The 20,561-nt window shown below is 33.4% G+C and overlaps 1 protein-coding gene across 16 annotated transcripts in view; it reads right to left on the reverse strand.

The window, feature by feature from the left end:
* LOC119602792 (restin homolog) overlaps positions 1-20,561 on the reverse strand; it is an 88,773-nt gene that overhangs the window by 32,777 nt on the left and 35,435 nt on the right. For 6 of the 16 annotated variants that reach the window (XM_037954539.1, XM_037954522.1, XM_037954513.1 and 3 more), the window contains 2 exons: positions 815-949; positions 671-712 (listed from right to left, as the gene is read on the reverse strand). The exons of 9 other annotated variants lie outside the window; for them this stretch is intronic. In XM_037954539.1, coding sequence (XP_037810467.1) covers positions 671-712; positions 815-949 — 177 coding nt within the window. The remainder of the gene's footprint in view (positions 1-670; positions 713-814; positions 950-20,561) is intronic. One more of the 16 variants, XM_037954530.1, reaches the window with a different exon arrangement.

Genomic DNA, 20,561 nt, shown 5'->3' on the forward strand with positions numbered 1-20,561 from the left:
ATTGTATGTTGATTTTTGGTTGCACATTAACTGTCCAGTTAGCATCTAATAAAAGTCACGTCTTGTCTATTCTAAATAAAAACAAAAAACGAATGAAAAAATGTTTTTTTATGCTAAAAATGATTAATGTTTATGTCAAAGAAATTCTCTATTTATATATTTTTGGTTTCGGAATACAAATGCCAAAAGCAGTTGTGAATTTTGCCGACAATTACTAATAATGTAATGTTTGTATGTTTGTTGTATTATTTACATCGCAACAGAAATGTATAAATAATAAAATATTTTCTCATTGCCTCCATTTAAGGCAAGATCAAGTGACACAGATTTTATGGCAAATAACCAACCGATATAGAAGAGGAAACCACCTGCGCAAGCGCCTTTACATGTAGACGACAAAACAAACGTTTGACAATTGGTAAAAAAAAACAACAATAAGATTTTCTGCAATTTTAAATTTAATAAAAAAGACGTACTTTTTTAAATTTAAGTTAAGATGTGTTAGAAGTCTAAGAAATCTAGTTAAGGTTATGATTAATTAATTAATAAAGTTTATTTCTCTCAAAATATTTTGAAACAAAACGTTAGATTTGAAGAAGATTAACATTAGAAGTCATTACTGTTGTTAGTTCCAATTTTCTTTAAACATTTTCAAAATTTTGCTGCTTACCTGAACTTTGTCTACGGCCTGTGGCCTCTAGATACAAATCGTCTTTAATTTTTTTTTTTTTTTTTTGAATAAAACAAAATTTTAGCAAAAAAAAGAAAATTAATAAAATTAATTTTAAAGCAAAAATCATTAAAAAAAACTTACAAGATTGTCGTCGACTAGAGTCCGAATTCGCAAATGGTGAACTCGACTTAAAAGAATAACGTGATGGTGAAAATCTATCCATTTCGGGTGACAAAGACGAACGTGTAAAACGTTTAACGGTTTCTTGGTATAAATCTGGTTTTGAAATATTTGTTGTGGATTTTGTTTTTTTTAAAAAAGATGAAATTTTCGTTAATTAACACAAAAGGAAACATTCAGTTTTATTTTTGTTAAAAATTATACAAATAATAAGTATTTGTTATTTGTGTGGAATTAAGAATTTAATTGTTGTGTGTGTGTGTGTGTTTATTAAACCCATTGTGCATTTTGTGTTAGTTTTACAAAAACTATTCCAAGGAAAGAGATTCATTTTCTATTAAAATCTATATTATGAAATCACCAAGAAAGTATTTAACTTAAAATAAGTCCAGAGAGGATGAGAAAAAAGTAAAAACAATCATTTTTTTGAGAGTAAAGCAATCGCTAACAGTTAATTTTTTCAGATTTTTGATCAAAATAGCATGGATGTCCAAAGTTCTTCGTGCAAATTTAATGATTCTAGCTCTATTAGTTTCCCAGATATACGAATTTTTGAGCTTAATTCATATGGAAAGTGCCAAGCCTCCCTAATGAAAGTTTTTCTCCCAAGATTTAAGATTCTATCTCCAACAGTTTCCTAGATAAAATAATTTTCGTATTTAATCGATATAGGAGGTATCATGTCCATAAAATCTAGTTCGACAATTTATTACCCAAATGTTTACATAGATGTCAAAGTTGTTCGTGCCAAATTTCAGAATTTTAGATCTCAGTAGTTTCTCAGATATACTATAATTTTTATATTTAATTCATATGGGAGGTGCCAAGACTCACTTATGAATGTTCGCCTATTTTCTATCCCAATTATTCACATGAATGTTAAAGGTCTTTGTGCAAAATGTTAAGATTCTAATTTCAATAGTTTGCCAGATAAAATAATTTTAGAATTTAATTCATATTGGAGGTGCCTCGCCCCCTATTGTTATTCCACCCAAGATATATTAATTTAAGGTTTTCTTTATATGGGAGGTGTCACGCCCACTGTAACTAGGCTGCCCATTTTATCCCCATGTATTCATATTGATGTCAAAGTTGTCCATACCAATATTTATTTTGTATGTGGGCGTGGGACGTCGCTCATGTGAAATTGTGAAGTATAGAGTTACCTATAGTTCCTTCCACACCTACAGGAAAACACGGTTAAAATTTCAGAAAAATCGGTCCTGCCGTTTAGCTGTCCATAAAGTCCAAACAAATAAACATTAATTTTTATATTTGAATATAAATTTCATAAAATTTTAAATCTTTTTCAATTCTTTGCAATAGTTTTATTATTTTGTGGCTTAACAAGTTTCTGCAAAAAATCACTTCAATTGTAGAAACATTTTTACATTTATTGCTAATTATATTCGAAATAAACTTCTTACAAATTTGTTTTATTTCTACGAAATTACAGAAGTGTTAATTATATAAATAACAATTAAATATTTGACCTCCTCTCCGTAATAAAATTCATTTGATGTTCAGCTGACCTCTGCCATCTACTTAATGTTTCTTTTATTTTCAAAATTAAAATACAATTTGTTACGGCTGTGTAATAAAAAAAATGCAGCATTTTAAATTAAAGTTTATACAAACCTAATTAGTAATTATGACATAAAACTTAATAAAAATTACAAAATTATTTAAAACATCTCTAACTCAAATCAAAAAAATAAAGAAGTACCCTCCATACAATCAAAAAGGTAAAAAATAAAAAAGATTTGGAAAGAAATCAAAAAATTGTAAATAAATCATTTAAGAAAAATACAAAAACTGAACAAATTTAACAAAAACGCAAAAAAAACACCCATAAATCAATTAGCCCCCCCTGACATACAAAAAATAAAAATAACACAAATTTTAAACAACAAAATACTTTTAATAAACGTGATCTGTTTCAGACAATATAAATTCGTACGACCAGACCTTAGACCCAAGTAGCTGGCTTAGTTAAATTGAACAAAAAAATAAGAAAAAAAAAGTAAATTTAAGAGGAAACAAATTGGTTTTTAAAAAGTTTAATTTCAAACAAATAATGTTCGCACATTTTGTGTTTCTTTTGTTATTATTATTATGATTATTGTTATTATTATTTTCATTGTATTTTTTGTTATTGTTGTGACCAACACCATTCACTTTAATGTTGATAATTTTTTTAAGGAAATTTTTGCTGTTTGTGGTCAATAAAGAAGCAAATCTCAAATAAAATATGAAAAAGTGTGAGTTTTGGTTTTGGCTACTGAATGATTTGTAGCAGTACCACCATTATGTACGAACTATGTACATATAGAGTATAGTATAACAATATTAAGCGGGCCTAAAGACTGCTACACTGAAAACATATCATTCAGAAATCCAGAAGATACAGATACTTGTAGCTGCAAGATACAATTTGTTTTCCTTTTGGTCTGTCTGCTCAGACACTTGTTATGTAAGTGTGAAATACGATCAGTTGAACGTAGGAAGCAGAAAAAATATGAAAAATGAATTTTAAGCATGAAAGAAAAACATTAAACGGTCAAAGTCGACCATTTTTTGATTTATAGCAATGAGAACTAAACATGGCCTCAGGGCACGAACGGTTCTTGCCAGCTATCTTTTTACAGCCTTTTTTAGCATACAAATTCTTACAAGAGAATTTATAGCAAGAAATTTGTTATTAAATATTTTTCTTAGTTGCAATTTATTAAAAATGTTATATTTTTTATAAAAATTTGAATTTTAGTATTTATTAAAAATGTTATAAAAAATGTAATGTGGCACCAATTAATAGGATATAGGTTCCCAAATAGTGGTCCGCAGACGCTTGGGGCGCGTAAAAATATTCTAGGGAATCAACGTCTAGTCTAGTCTATGGTCTAGTCTATAGTCTATTCTATATGTCGGGGGAGTTTTCCAGATTTTTCCTACCGAGCGCGTCCCCGGGTGGCGGATAGGGGGTGGTGATGGACCATCTGTCCTCTCCCAGCTTTAATTTCACTTAAGCTGAGGGAGGGCAGATTGTCCACCACCTGGGAATATTATATTCCCCGCGGACCAAAAAACTGGAAAAAAAAAAAAAACAAATATGGAAAATAAAAATAAAAAGATAAAAGTTACGGTGCAGGGCCTAAATAACCCAGTACCGGCGGCAAGTGTTGATCTACTCGCGAGTCACGTGTCGTCGTCATCCTGCAATCGTGAGCTGAATACTACTACGGAGGTGGGTACCTTGGCCTCCGTGGCGGACAATGCGTCAAGTGTACAGCATGCCGCTGGCAAAAATATAGGGGTGAAAGAGAAGGATGTACTCGGAGAGAGCTCTAAGCTACCTCAGCCTTTAAATATAGGTGAGGGTTCCGACTCTGAATCCTCAGATGATAATAATAATACCATTATAGCAAATCCCAAAAAGGATGAAGTAGAGCAAATGGTGAAAGAGGTGAGTGATAGCATAGCTAAACTACCTATTACTAAGAAAAGACTTTCTGGAGCACAGAGGAGGAAGTTGAAAAAGATGCTTCAGGAAATCATAGTTAGTCAATCCCACGACACTCCAAAGGAAAAATCGGACTCTCTCACAAGATCTGAGGCAAAAAGGATCAGGTCTCCCGAGGAGTTGACAACTGAGAATAAGCCTAAGAAGAAAAAGAGCTCCCCGTCTTCTAATACACAGTCGAAGCCAAGCCATACTTCTCTCAAAGGAATCTCAAGTGAGAATCCTGCGAGTAAGGGTGACAACGCCAAGCCAGATATTCCGAAGACGAACACGTCGGCGAAATCAACCTCGAAGGTAAGGGAATCTCAAAAGAAGCCCCGAAAAACGAGGAAGGAGAAGCTAGACGGAGGAAAAGGTAAAGAGCCGCCATCTTACGCCAAAGTTGCCAGAAGTAGGCACCGGGACGATCTCTGCTATGCAGTTTACGATGCCGGTAATCCGACAGGCAAAATTCCAATAGACCAACAGAGTAAAATAGAAGACCTGGTCAACAATAAGATAGTGGACCATGCAATAGCTTCAAAGGGCAAACAACCAATAGAGAGCGAGAGCTGCGAGTTCAGCATGGGCGTGATGTTGATGAGGTTGGCATCTCACCAATGTGTTAGCACCCTAAAGAACTTGGTGGAAAGTATCCCTCCTCCCTGGGACGGCGCTAGGCTGGGACTGGCAAAGAAGAGCGAGCTTCCGGTGCTCCTAAAGTCCACTGTCTACATAAAAGGATGGGGCAGTAAACTGGCTAATGAACGTATACTGGAAATTCTTGGAGGTCAAAATGCTGAGCTGGCCGTGGAAAAATGGGATGTCTTTTACAGGAAAGAAGAACCTGAGGGAACTTTATTTGTAATAGGTATCGACCAGAAATCCATGGCTAGTCTTGCCAAGAATAAAGGTAGGGCTTACTTCGCCTCTAAATCTGTCATATTCAAAATTGGGAAGGTGCCGATTGGAAGGGCTGTTACAACAAGCCTCGAAAAGGACACTAAAAAACCTAAGACCACAGTATCCACTACAGATAACGTTGAGGAGTCAAATCCTAAAATCGAGGAATTTACCATTAACTCGCCAGAAGAAAGTGTAGTTACCCTTTCCAAAATTGGGAAGGCGCCGATTGAAAGGGCTGTCAAAACCGGCCCCGACAAGGACACTAAAACACCTAAGACAGTACCCAAAGCATCATTAGCAAGTACTAGCAATGTTGAGGAGTCAAATCCTAAAAGCGAGGAGGAAATCACTCACCCGCCAGAAGACAGAACAGCAATGCTCTCCAGAATTGGGAATGTGTCTATTAAAAATACTGCTATTCCTATGCCTGATAAGGACACCGCAGTGCCATCAACAGTACTCACTGCATTAATAGCCACTTCAGGCTATCCGGAGGAGTCAAATCCAAAGAGCGAGGAGGTGACCACCAACTCGCTGGAAGACAGTCTAATGGATGACCATGATTGAGGTTATCCAAATAAACCTCCATCGGAGCGAGACAGCTACCAACGCTCTGATGGCTAAAATCAACACAGGTAAAATACATATAGCTTTAATCCAGGAACCTTGGACGATTCGCAACAAGGTTTCTGGATTAAATCACGTAAATTTCCAACTTTTCTACGCTGATACAGGATCTCGCCCGAGAACATGTATCTTATGTCACAAGAACTTATGTTTTCTCCTCTCAACAGGATTATCAACATCGGATGCAACGGTGCTGAAGCAAGGTCGAGGCAACATATTCCTTGCATCTATTTACCTGCCTTTCGATTCTCCGACCCTACCACCAACGTCGGATCTGATGAAACTGGTTGAAGAGGCACAAAGGAAAAATAAGAAAATTGTAATAGGTTGTGATGCCAACTCGCATCATGTAGCTTGGGGTAGTACAAACACCAATCGCAGGGGACAAGCCCTCATGGATTTCTTTAATACTAAAGACTTGATAACATTGAACTTAGGTAATAAAGCTACCTTCGTCAATAGAATCAGAGAAGAAGTATTAGATATAACTATATGTTCAGAAGAGCTTATAAACGAAATTCAGGATTGGAGAGTTTCGGACGAGCACTCCTTTTCTGATCATCGGTACATAAGATTCAAAATACTAAGGCCACCACCAAAGCCGATAAAGTTTCGGAATAAGTCTAAAACTAATTGGACAATGTTCGGGGCCTTACTAAAGAACCGTTTAGGTCAGGACACTTTTCAATGTCGAAATAAAGAGGATATAGATGCCAAAGTGGAAACGTTCACAAGTGCCCTGGTTGAATCGTTCGAGGACAGCTGCCCTCTGCGAGAGCGGAGATCTGCCCAGGAAAAACCCTGGGTAACTGGGGAGATCCGGAACCTTGGGAAGACTCTTCGCAAACTATTTAACCGGGCACGGCGTAAAAAGACCGCAGTATACTGGGATGAGTATCGTAATAAACTTGCTGAATATAAGAAAATCGTTCGAAAAGCCAAACGAGACTCCTGGAAACTTTTCTGTGAACAGGTAGATAGCGTAAATGACGTATCGAAGATAAAAAAATTCCTATCCAAAACTCATGTCCAACCGGAATCTATGATCGATGACACGGGCAGGAGGCTTGAGGATATGGAGGAGACAATGAAACTCCTAATGGATTCTCATTTCCCACCCGGTATATCGAATAACATAGATGAACCGATATTGGAGGAAGGGGAGGGTAACACGGAAATAGTTATTACAACTGACATGGTTAAAGGGGCAATCAAGAGCTTTGCTCCCTATAAAGCTGCAGGGCCGGATGGAATTTTCCCGGCACTTTTGCAGATGGAGGCGGGACTGGTTTCCGTACATCTGTCACAGATATTCAAAAAAAAAAAGACAAAAATTTCTACATATACTGAACCTTGCTTCTTGGGCAAGAAGATACCGGTGACAGACAAAGTTAAGTACTTAGGTGTAATACTTGACCGGAAATTAAAATGGAGACACCACATAGAGGATAGGATCAACAAGGCACATCGGTGCTGGGCGATATGTAGGAGAACCATAGGCATGAAATGGGGTCTTAGTCCTACTATGACAAATTGGCTTTATAAAAGTGTAATTAGACCAATTCTAGCTTATGCTTCAATAATTTGGTGGAGTGCTTTGGACAAAAAGTGTAATATCAAACTACTACAGGGAGTTCAGCGTACATGCTGCTTGGGTATAAGTGGTGCCATGTGTACTACTTCAACCAAGGCTCTGGAAACGTTGCTAGATATTCCACCCATTGAAACATATATAAGATATGAGGCGGCGCTTACAGCCGAACGGCTCTTTACTTTAGGCGAACTGGCCAAAAACGGTTATAGGACACGTCATCAATGTATACTGGACACATTGGAAGGTTATACACATTCATCGGACGTGCCTGATCGCATACCAGACACTGAATATGTCGGAAACTTTGAAACGCTAATCCCAGATAGAATGTCTTACCATGCAAATACCAGTAGGAATCCGTTGCTACACGGATGGCTCTAAATTAGGGGACAAAGTGGGTCTGGGGTTCTATATTGAAGACCCAGAAACAGAAATATACCACCGTTTACCTAATCATAACACAAGCTTCCAGGCAGAAGTACGAGCAATAACGGAATGTGTAAATTGGATTAGAATAAATATGGCGCCCACAGGGCTTAATATATTTACCGACAGCCAGAAGGCAATTTGTGCGATATCAGGTGATAGAATTAAATCTAAGACCGTATTGGATTGTAAGAAAGCTTTAACTGAATACTCTCCCAGAGGTAAGGTTCACATCATATGGGTACCAGGCCACTCGGGAGTAGTCGGCAACGAAAGGGCGAATGTAATAGCTTTAAAGGGAAGGGAGCTCGATGTAGTTAACCTGACAAACGCAAAACCATTCGACGCAACAAAAGCTGAATTAAAAATATGGATGAGAGAATCCCATAAGGCCTCTTGGAATAATGAAACGGTGGGTAGAACCACAAAGATTCTATGGGGTGACCCTGATGAGAGCAAGACGAGAAATCTTCTCAAAATGAGCAAGTCTGAGGTTAGTATGATGGTACGTATTCTCAGTGGACACACAGGATTACGAGCACATCTATACAAAATTGGACGTGCGAATTCAGACGAATGTAGAGCATGTGGAGAGGACAGTGAAACTCTGGAGCACTTTCTTTGCCATTGTCAGGCATTCGTCGAAGTTAGATCTAAGTATCTTGGAAGTGATGTTATTCCAGAAATAACATTCTTAACCAACACCGATTGGAAGATTCTTAGGAATTACGTCCAGGAAACTAAGTTTCTGAACATGGAAAAATAATACATTCAGTGAACAATTTTTTTTTGTTTTTTTTTTTTTTTTTTTTTCTTGAATTGGAGCGCACAACAGGCCCGATAGTGGCCTAGGTGTATTTCTTCGGATTTGATGTAGTATACATCCTCCTATCAACCTACCTACCATATGTCTGACTCATACCTATTGTCTTTCCCAAAATTAGTCGCTAGACGACCGAGGTCTGAAAAATTTGTCTCGCCGGCTTGTATTCGCTATTTAGTCTTAACTAATGATAGTCTTTATACGGGTTATAAAGTGCTTAAAGCTAATCCATTGCCATCTGGTATCACTCTTTCTCGCATGCCGGTCGAAGAACCAATTAAAAAGTGATTAAGTGTACGTGCGTCGGCTCTGATGATTCCAAGGGAACATTAGTTAATGGGCGTGAATTCAAAATATTCTCTACGTTGGCTTGTGCTGATATTAAGACTTCATCGCGTAAACCAAAATATCAATAAGAACAGATTTTAATCGCTTTAATCGAAGCCTTACATAATTAACGACGAAATCGCCTTAAGATCTGGTCACAGTAATTTTTCATCATTACATGCTTTTCGGCAAATATTTGATCAATGATCGTGCCTATATTTACCAACTTAATTTTGCATATCTAACAAATAAAACAACTTGGAAATTCCAATATCCTGTTAGTTCTTATTACATATATGTATTTAAAATTTAATTAAAGTTTAAAATTGTTTAAAAGTAAACAAATAAACACGCTCTATTTAACGTAAATTTGTATTAAAGTCTCATTGTTTAAAAAACAACCTTTAAAGGCCATGTATTTTGGTCAAGGTTTCACTTTTAAATTTTTTTTACAAAAATCGTCACAAAATTATAATGACCCTCCTCCCATTCCCATAACAATATGGAGTGGATACTGTAGTGTACATATTTATTAGTAGGGTACTTGTAAATATTAAATAAGTACCCACCATTGTACATGGTAAGTATTCATGTCATTAAATATTTTAATGTTCAAATGACGTAGTAGTACCTATGACAATGTGCATTATTATTATCTTGCGAAAGATTAATGAAGTTGAAATTTTAAATTTCATATTGCGCCGTCTAAGATTTGGGATGAAAAGACTAGAAAGAGATTCAGTACAGTTATTTATTTTATCAGTTGTACTCTTTTTATTGTTTTTTTTCTGTTTTCATTTTCTTTTCTGGTCTAATCTGTATCTGATATCTGTTTTAGTGTTTGCTTAATAACAATAATAATTTATTTTTGACCTCGTTGAACTTGTGCCGTAGAAAAGAATTGTTTATACAGGCTGTCCCGTAGGTATGTATGTATTGTTATGTATTTATATTTTTAAAAATATATTCTGCGTAAATACCAGGCCAATTTATGAATTCATAATAATGAATAAATTAATTGTTTGATTTGAGATTGCAACAATTTATTTACCACATACTGTTAATAATTAGATTCAATACGATTTGTTCATATATTCGATTCAGAAGCCGTGCTTTGATTTCGTTTTTTTTCCTTAACAATAAACAATTATTATAAAAAAATTGCAAAATATTTGTTGTTTTTATTTAAAAAACGAAAAGAAATATAAAGTAAAACGCAATAAGTTGAATATTTACACAAAAGTTAATAAGGAGTTAAATGCAGTTGAAAATATTTATTTTCATTAGTGGTATTCAATTTTTGGTCTTCATTATAATTGGGAGAATTTTCAAAGATCCATGTATAAGTGTAAATATTGTTTGTAGATCTACCAAAGTGCATACACCTATGTAGTACTTAGGTATATGTACCCAGAAAAACCATGGAAATGACTTGTATTTACTCAATAACTTACTTTTCAATGACAAGTACATACAGTCTGCATTACATAGGTGGAGACTAGTAATGACTTATAAATAATATAATATGTAAGTACTTACTTTTCAGCCTACACCGTTCATCTGTCTGTTGAAATTAGAGGCGCTCGAGGGCAGTAATTGTCGACAAATATTGATCAGAATAGTTTGTCGTTGAAAATGAACAATATACATAGGTCCATGATTTCACGTAGCCTCCCGAATTCAGTTTAAACGATAATAAATGTGTGTGTTGATTATGAAACAATCGTGATAATCTTTTTTTAGTTATATACTTCCAAAAATTATGGTGAACATCGGAGTATATTTCAGTTTAGCCACCATATAAGACCCTCTTCAAGAAATGGCTATTATGTGCATAATTGACTTAAATATAGAAGAAAAGCGATAAAATTTGACATAAACAAATTTTTTTAAAACGAAAATCTCTCTAGCAAATTTCATGAGGACCGACCCATAATTGACTCTCCATATAAAGGTCTCTTTTGAACCATATATTGTCAATAAATGGTTCCAACCATGCTAATAAATGAAGGAAAGATCGATTGATCAATAAGATATTTGAGAAGCCGGAAAGAAAGTAAGTAAAGTGATAGTTCTATCAGTCTGGAGGTTGAGAGTTAGACTCCCAACGGAGACGTTGAGCTGTATACACGGGAGCATCGTCAACATAACATAAATAAAACATAACATTTAAAACATACATACATAGATCCTAATTTTAAGTTGGCAATATCATTGCAGACAAAGCTACGATATATCAAACTATCTTAAAATTTCACATTACTCTATTATTAAAAATTTGTATCAGTTTTAAAATGTTAATAAATTTGTATTGGTAGATTAAATAAAATTTAAAATTTTTGTGTTTTGCAAATAAACAACAAAGCTTAAACTAAATCAACAATAAAATTTTTTAAGCTAACGAACCAAAGAAGTAAAAAAAAAAACTAAACCAGTCTTGTCTTATCTTTACACTTGGCTTTTTTCAGTTTTCTTTGGTTTTGAGGTATTTTTTTGTCGTTTCTCTACTTTATTTCTAGTTTTATATAAAAGGTACAATCTAGCAATAATTTTTATAACTATTATTATTTAATACGTATAGTTTAGTTTAGTATGTATTGTATCTCTGTTTGTGTTTATATTTTAATAAATATTTATTTATACATTTCATTTTGTAAACTTTCGCCAGTATTAAAGATGGAATTAAGGAAATTATGCCACAAAGAGCAGATACCTTTTTATGTTATTTATTTTGTATTTAGAGTTTGGTTTGTTGTTTTAAATTGCCTTTTACAATGATTCAAGTTTATGTTTTGGTGAAGCCAAACATTGAAATAAAGCAATAATAATGGGAAATCCATAGAAATTATAAATAATATAACAATAAACTAAGCGGCAACTCCAACTTCCCTCTTAATGACAGATTTGTCTAAAGAAAAATAAAATAAAATTGTTTTCTCAGCTGTTAAATGTTTATCTAATAATTTAGCAGTAATTGTCATTTATAATACTTGGAACTTTTTTTAAAATTCAATATCTATGGAAAGTTTAGAATTATCGTAGATAATATATTGAAAATTGCAAAGTAATTAGAATGGTTTTAAATAATTTTATGGTAATTAAAGGTCCGTATTTACATATACATTAGGGTGTTCCGTGAAACACTGTTTTGTAGGAATACTTCTCAAACTATGTACTAAATACGAGAAAAATAAAAAAAAAATATTTTTTTGTAAGTGCCTACAGCGATTGAAAGTCTTGATATCAGTACTCAGAGGGAAAAAGACGTTTATAACAATAACAGTAACAATAACATCCGTTGTACGGATAGTTGTCAAATCCATAACAAAAATATAAAAAATACTCGAGGTTATCACAGTGTCAAACAGAACTTTGAGCTATTGAAATGTCGATTCGTTGACGAATTCACAACGAGGCATTGCCGAAATATCACAAAGCGAAATGACAACAATGCATTGTTGCAATGACAACGATCGTTGTCAAAATTACAACGATGGTTGTCAAAATATCAACAAATGTGGTAAACTCACTTTTGACAACGGATTGTATCATCTGTATACAATATGTTGAAAAACTTTTCTGAATTCTTTTCGAAATGGGTCTCAAAAATTCCATAATTTGGAGCTTATTGCGTGAAAAATAATAAAATTTTCTAAGAATCTTTCTGGTCCGCAAATTTTCGATAAAAAGCGAAAATAATACGATGTCCAACCCATTATTTTATGGACCAAAAGTACTCTAACATTATTCCCGTAATCAACTAAAAATTAGGTAATTTTTGAGATCCATTTCAAAAAAATTAAATATATTTTATTTTTCACAAATTATACTGAGGTCAGGATTTTCCATCGCTGGTAGGAAAAAAAAACATTTATTTATTTTTCTCGTGTTCAGTACATAAATACGCATCGATTGAAAGGTAATCCTAAATGAATTTCTTAAAAAGGACGATCTTCCGGACACTCGTATATACATATTTATATGAGTAGCAAACACAGGCTACTCAAACGTAAGAATCTAAACTATAATCAAACAAGTAAGAATGTATAGTTGGACATGACCGACCATATGATGCACTACACCAGTGAGTAGTATGTAAAAAATGTGGACTATTATATGTGTGGATTTAACATAAATTTGAGCTTAAGAGCTCTATTTGGGTTGTACGGTGGCTAAGTGAAATAAGAGGTTAGTTCGTATATACATATATCGGACATGTAATTGCTGTGGGGTGGATAGAGGTTTGGGGTAAGTCAATGGAAATAACTTATGGACCACATGAGCCGGCCCATAGGTCGGTTGGTAGCATAATCTAACCTTTTAGTTTCAACCTTTTGCTATTGACATAATTACAACTATAGCGAATCGATATTTTGCTTCCCTTCTCTTTATTCGTTTGAGAATAATTACAAAAATTGTTTTTTTTTACATCATGTCGTTTTGAGAAATATGGAAGAGTAGTTCTGTGAATTGAAATCGTATCTAGACATTTTCAATCTCCTACCGCATCAATTAACCAAAAATTAACATCCAAATTTGTGATCTAGTAATCCAATAATCTCTCATTTAGCGATATAATACTTTTGTTATAATTGAAAGTTATCGAGATTCAAATCGAACACACCGCCGAAACATTTGTCAAGTTCATTGATATCGAATAATATTTCAAAAATGTAAACATATAGTATATCAATAGACAAAGGCATTTATGAGAAAAATAAATACCGGTGAGCACTAGTAAAATTCTTTTCCTTAAAAGCTCTTAAATCGTGGATTTGTTTATATATGAATTTTTAATTGTCAACACTATTTAGAGAAAACACAATTACCCTCTATCTCGTTAAAATCTAAAAAGTTGTTGTTTTATTTTCTGTTTCTTTCTAACTCACACTATTTAGTGAATCTGTCTGTCGGTCCTTTAGTTTGCAATTGACTTTTTTGCAATTATATCGTGTAGTGAGGTGTGTTTGCTCATGTACTTACTATATACTATTATATGTGTATATCAAGATAAATGATTCATCAAACACCGAATACCGACTGTGTACAAAATAAAAATAAAAAAATAAATAAAAATAATAATATTTTGTCTGGCAAGTACGAGACTCGTACTACGAGTATATTTTCTATTGTATTCTGTACAGTTTTGTTGTTTATTTTAATTTTCAGTGCCAAAGTTTTGAACACAATTTTCGTTTGGTTTGTGGCGCCGTTTTACTTTTTTTGTGTTTGTAAACTAACAAGACAACATCCTTAAATGTATTTTATTCGACCTCATTGTTGTTCAGGTTTAAATGCAGCAGACATAAACATCTAAAACTCAGTTGTTAAGCTCTGCGCTCTTTTTAATCCAGTGGCTGATTAATCATTTTAACGCGTTTGTTGACTTTTTGCCGGCCAGAGTAGGCCAAACGTTAAAGTTTTTTTTTTTTTCAATCTAAAAATAGATACTAAACACTAAGTACTCAACAAACTTGGAGTTAATATGTCGCAGTTCTAAAGACATTTTGAGAAGTACAAAGTCTATTAAAATCGGACCATATAACCTTAAAAACAAGACTATAGCGTTCTTAATAATAACATACTATCTAGTGAAAAAATGCAATGTTTAATAGCTTTTGGAAAGTTTTTTTGGTTTCCAACAAAGATATAAAAAATAAGAAAAGTCGTAAATTCAGGAAGATTGGCAGTTATGAAGCCTTGTTTGCAACTTGCTCTAGATCTTTTAAAGAGAAGTCAAATCGAAATTTATTTTTGTTGCAATTGGTGATATACCAACAGAAATATTAAAAAATCTATTGAAATAACCACCATATAAAGATTGATGATATCAGTTAAGATGATGATGGAATGGTATGATAAATAACAACATTTAATTCAATAGTAAAATAAATAAAACTCTAACAAAACACATAAATCGCTTTAACCCATTTAAAAAACTAACAAACACTTGTTATTGTTCGTCATACAATATTTTTCATGCTGATTTTAGATTTCAATTTAAAGTCAGTCACTCGTATGTAGTGTGAGATTTGAAATAGAAATCTATTAAATACTGAGATACTTATAAGTATCGAAATGAAATGTGTAATACTATAGATCAATGACCATATTATTGCAAAGTTTATGTAGGTACAATTCGTAATTTACAACAATAATTAAGATTAAATATGTTTGTGTGTAGTTGTATGTAAATATAGAATGTATTTATATATAGAATAAGTATTAACTGTATTAACTACTTTACTTACAGTTACAGAATCAACTTGTCACTGAGCTGTCAAAACAATAACGAGTGAAAATATCAAACAAACGGTCATATTTCTTAAATGAGAAAAAACAACAACTCTGTACGACTTTATTCTGTACTGTACGTTGTATTTCTTATCTCGATTTTATTTTCTTGATATTCTTGATTGTTTACAAGCAAAACAACAAAAGTAAATATCAATTAAATAACATTTAATTAACATTAAACAGTTACAACAACTATTACAACAAGAACAACGACATGTATAGATTTACAATTAATTAAGAATTTAAATAAAATTATTTCAACTAAATGCAATGAAATGCCGCTTTATGGGGTTTGTTATTTAAATCATTAAAAATTTTTACTGTTATTTTTTATACGTCAGTTGGATCGTAACATTTTATGAAATCCTCGGACTTGATGTTTCAAATATTTGAAAAAGATCTTCAGTTCAATACTGCTAGAAGTTGTAAAAAGTTTCAAATTACCTTAAAAGGAGCTTTAAGGAAATATGAACAAAACTTCATTTTTAAATTTAATACAAAAATTTTCCCAATAATTTGATTTTCTGAATGTGATCAGAGACGGATCAATTATCTACTGATCCTCTGTCAATTTATAGGAGCAATTTCTGTTCACATACACATTTATGTGGCCCTGATGTGCTTTCAAAAAATTCCTGGAGAGCTTTACGCGTTCTTTGCAATTCTTGTACATTGCTGATGCAAGTTCATGTACAAGCACTTCCCTCACAACCCTACTACTGGGACATAGACACTCTCCTGATTCACATTACATCATGTTGTTGTTATATCAACTCATTTCTGCTGACTCGACAATAGCGTCGAAAACTTATTCCGAAAATTTATTTTCGTACATCGGTCTTTTAACCAATATCCTCTTACCGATATTTAGCTTTTAACATCAACGCTATTAGTACAGGACAAATACTGCGAGGCAATGAATCCTCGTTATTTGACTCGCAAAACCCGGAGGAGTTCTTTGTCTAGCCAATTTCTAGTACTGAGAGACTTCTATTACTCGAGTTATCTCCCCCCGGCGGCATGTTACCTTGGTGAAATCTCCCCCTTGGTGTTATTGCAATATCTCGGGAAAAAGAGGTGCTACCAATAACTGTAGTCTGCCGGGACTATAAACTGGTGATGATCAAATGTAACCTCGGCCTTTCCTTGGAATGATTTGACATGGGGTCTAACAGAGTACTATATAATCTGGCATTACGGGTGGCCAGTTGCCCGCAGGAATTGTCCTGGCTGGTCAGTTGGTTGAGGTTCCTTCGGGATCGACGTAGTGGCTGTGATTTATACCCAAATTCGCGGGGAGAGAATGTTAGTTCAAGGACTGACATATCCAAATGCCTTATACATATGTCTGGATTCTCTCTCCCGTGCTGTTGCCATCTCAACAGATGTCACTGGGTGATGTGACATAGCAACTTATGCTGGATTCCTGAACCCGTTGAGTATCTCTTACTCTTCGCGTAGTAGGGCGCCAGTATAGGTTGGGGAATTTGTCGTCCCTTCTATTGACTTTAGACCATTGATTGCTTTTACCTTGTCGGGGTTTGCATTGGGATCGATCCCATGCTGCCTGTCATTCCGCTACGTGGCTACTATGGCAAGAGATTAGATAGCTCGTGTAGTCTAACAAAGTGCTTGGACATGGACTGGCTCAGCCATGTACAATAATTGCCACCTGAGTTCTTCATAGAAGGATTCAGGGGCGCGTGGTAGAACGTCTCAAGTCTACTGAGTGGATGAAAAAGACCACCGTGAAATAAGGCCGTCAATACAGGTGTTGACGTAAAGCACTCGACATTCCTCGAGTTATCTATTCTGTGGCCATTGCAGTCCCGTTGTAAAATTTCCGAGCATATCTGAAGCCTTCCTCGACAACATCACACCCCTACTACTGGGATGGTCTCGGTTATACCTATAGACAAATATACACTCTCTTGATTATCTCTGCATCCTGTTCTTGTTATATTAACTCATTTCTGTTCTGTCGACAACTTATCCCGAAATGTTAATTTATCGACATTTAGCTTTTCAATCACTACTAGTAAAGGGCAAATCCCACAATGTCTTCTTTCTAGTCCTGACAGACTGAATGTACTTCTTTCTATTCCTCGAAATTGGTATAACACCAAGTGAGGGCGATTCAGCAATGTAAGATAGCCTGGAGGCAATGTGATTTAAACACACAAAGGGAGGGTCCTGACTAGATCTTTTTTGAATCTAATAAGAATAGAGAATATATAACAATTCTATAACATAATAGAGGTCCGTGATATTACATTTAGGCCTAAGAAGTAAAATAAAGTAAAATGCAATAGTTCGCAGTTTCTCTTATTTATACAACCTATTTAAAATAGGCGTGATAAAAGTAATGTTACGAAAATGAATCCTTAAACAATTTTAAACAAATTGATAAATTTGGAAAGTAGGGGATATAAATGATTCAGTCAGTCAGTATTACATGTTTGTTTTTTTTTTTGCATTCAGATAAGGAGGTGGACCATCATTTACTCTGTGGGCGCATTGGCAAAAACAAAATTGTTAAAGTTTATGTAAAATTAATAGATACTCGCGTAATGTAGATAAACAACTAGTTTTATACTTGTAAGATATTGTTGTTGTTGTCAGGGTGGTGGTGGTGTTTTATAAGTGAGCCAATATTTAGGCCCACATGAATTTCACAAAGTTTTTTATATAAAAAAAAATAAATTTTATACAAAAATTTAATGCAAATTATCATCTAAAGTGTAGATTGATAGATTATATGAGTGAACGAGAGTGTAATGCAATGAATGTAATAATTTAAAAATCACCGGCGGAAATTGTTTTTTTGTAATTTTCCACCTGAATGCTTTTCTAAATTATAAGATTATCTTGAAAATGCAGTAAATCCAGTAGAATGATTAAGAAAAGTTTAAGCATTAAACATGAAAAATATACATTTATTGATGCCATAAATTTAATAAAAGAAAATAACATGGATGTGCAGTACAACGAATACATTTTTATCATGTTCAATTTTAAATTTAAATATTTTTCAATATAACAATACTTTGCTACAATACATTTTGTAAATTGCTTAAATGTTTATTGGGTTGTTTAACTTTCGTCTCGTCTGTCAGCTGCATTTAATGACATTTTATATTTATGTTTTAATGTTTAAATTAAAAATAAATTCATTAAATTTATTTATATCGCGATCGTTTTTATTTGCGTTATTAATTCCAAATGTTCTATAAATCGTGACTTTGGTTTAATAACTTTTTTTTACATCGAAATCATTAAAACTTAATGTTTTTTTCATTATTTTCAGTAGCAAGGCGTGTTTGAGTTTTTATGTAGAAAAAGTTCTTAACTTGATATTTTTATTAAGTCGATTGAAATTTTAAAACAAATTTTGATTACTTCAATCTTAACAACTTTTTGTTTAAGAAACTTTTTTTTTTACGTACATTTGACATTTTAATTTCCGGTTTTATTCTTAAAACAACAGACAGTAATTATGCAAAATATTCATAAAAAATATTAAACATTTGCAGATTTTGAAAAGATAAATTTTGTAATAAAATCAAATTGTTTTCTATACTTTAAAATTAAGTTTAGAAAGTTCATTTTAAATTATTAAAAAAATAGATCTTGCTTTATAGTTGTCAAGTTTAAATTTATTTAATTGTATTTTACCATATAAAAATAAATTTCTCACCATTGAACTTGACTTGCGGTTAATAGAGTTGGCTAACAATCAAAATTTGTATTTAAATATTTCGTTGACCTTTTTAAGCATTTTGATCATGTTGACAAAAAGTAATTAATGTTTTTTATATAACAATTAGATAAATAAACAAATGTTGGAAAAGAATCCCATTGAAACTTCCCCATATTATTCTTATTATGTAAAATATTCTATTGTTCAAACCTGATACGCATAATTAATGTAATTTTTCGTTTCATTAATAAATAATGTTGTTGTTATGAAATATTCTTTATTCAATGAATTTATTAATATGGTCAAATATAATAGGTATGACATTTTTTTTTCAATTTAATAAATATGGCCAAACACCTTAGAAAACAATTGTATAATGAATTAAGTCATAACAAAAGCTGATCGCTGTCGTTCGTCAATGGAGACTTAGTGGGGAAATATGTGCTAAATAGACTTTAATGAAACTGTTGTTTTCATTATTCTTTTAATAGAAGTTTTGCTTATTTTTATGGAAAATAGTAACTGTTTTGAAATAAAACGAAAAAAATAGAAAATACAAAAATTAGTTTGACACCTGTTAGAACCCATTAGGCTGACTAGTCAATAGACTGGCCCATTGACTAATTTATGGAATAATCTAAGACATATCTATTGCTATACCCTACACCACTTCAGTGTGGAGGGTATATTGGGTTTGTGCTGATGTTTGTAACGCACAATAATATTGGTCCTATACCCACCTTAAAGTATACCAATCGGCTCAGAATCATTTTCTGTCGTCGATTTAGCTATGTCCGTCCGCCTGTCCGTCCGTCCGTCCATGTAAATCTTTTAATCAAACTACAGGTCGCAATTTTGAAGATAATTCAATGAAATTTGGTACATGATCTTCTATTGTCCCAGGGACGAAGCCTATTGAAAATGGTTAAGATCGTTCCATTATTTCACCTAGCCCCCATACAACTGAACCCCCCAATAGGGCTTGTAAACCTTGTAATCAAACTACAAGTCGCAATTTTGGAGATAATTCAATGAAATTTGGCACATGATCTTTTATGGTACCGTAGACGAAGCCTATTGAAAATGATTAACATCGGTCCATTATTTCACCTAGCCCCCATACAACTGAACCCCCGAATAGGGCTTTTAAATTTTGTAATCAAACTACAGGTCGCAATTTTGGAGATAATTCAATGAAATTTGGTACATGATCTTTTATGGTACCGTAAACGAAGCCTGTTGAAAATGGTTTACATCGGTCCATTATTTCACCTAGCCCCCATACAACTGAACCCGCCGAATAGGGCTTTTAAGTTCATTATTATGTTTAATATACTCATATCTCGAAAAAAGCTGCAAAAACCAAGTTCTATACAAGATTTGATGACCCTCACGAATTCCATAATAATAGGTCCTCATATGACCCTAGCCCCTATGAAAAGCCCCCATCAAAATTTCACTTAAATGTCCACAATTTTATTCAACAATAAACGGCTTAAGTATGTATAT

Source organism: Lucilia sericata, unplaced genomic scaffold (genome assembly GCF_015586225.1).
Source record: "Lucilia sericata isolate MDLA Ls3-8-SP2 unplaced genomic scaffold, ASM1558622v1 Contig000009F_arrow, whole genome shotgun sequence".
In the NCBI taxonomy this organism is placed as follows: domain Eukaryota; kingdom Metazoa; phylum Arthropoda; class Insecta; order Diptera; family Calliphoridae; genus Lucilia; species Lucilia sericata.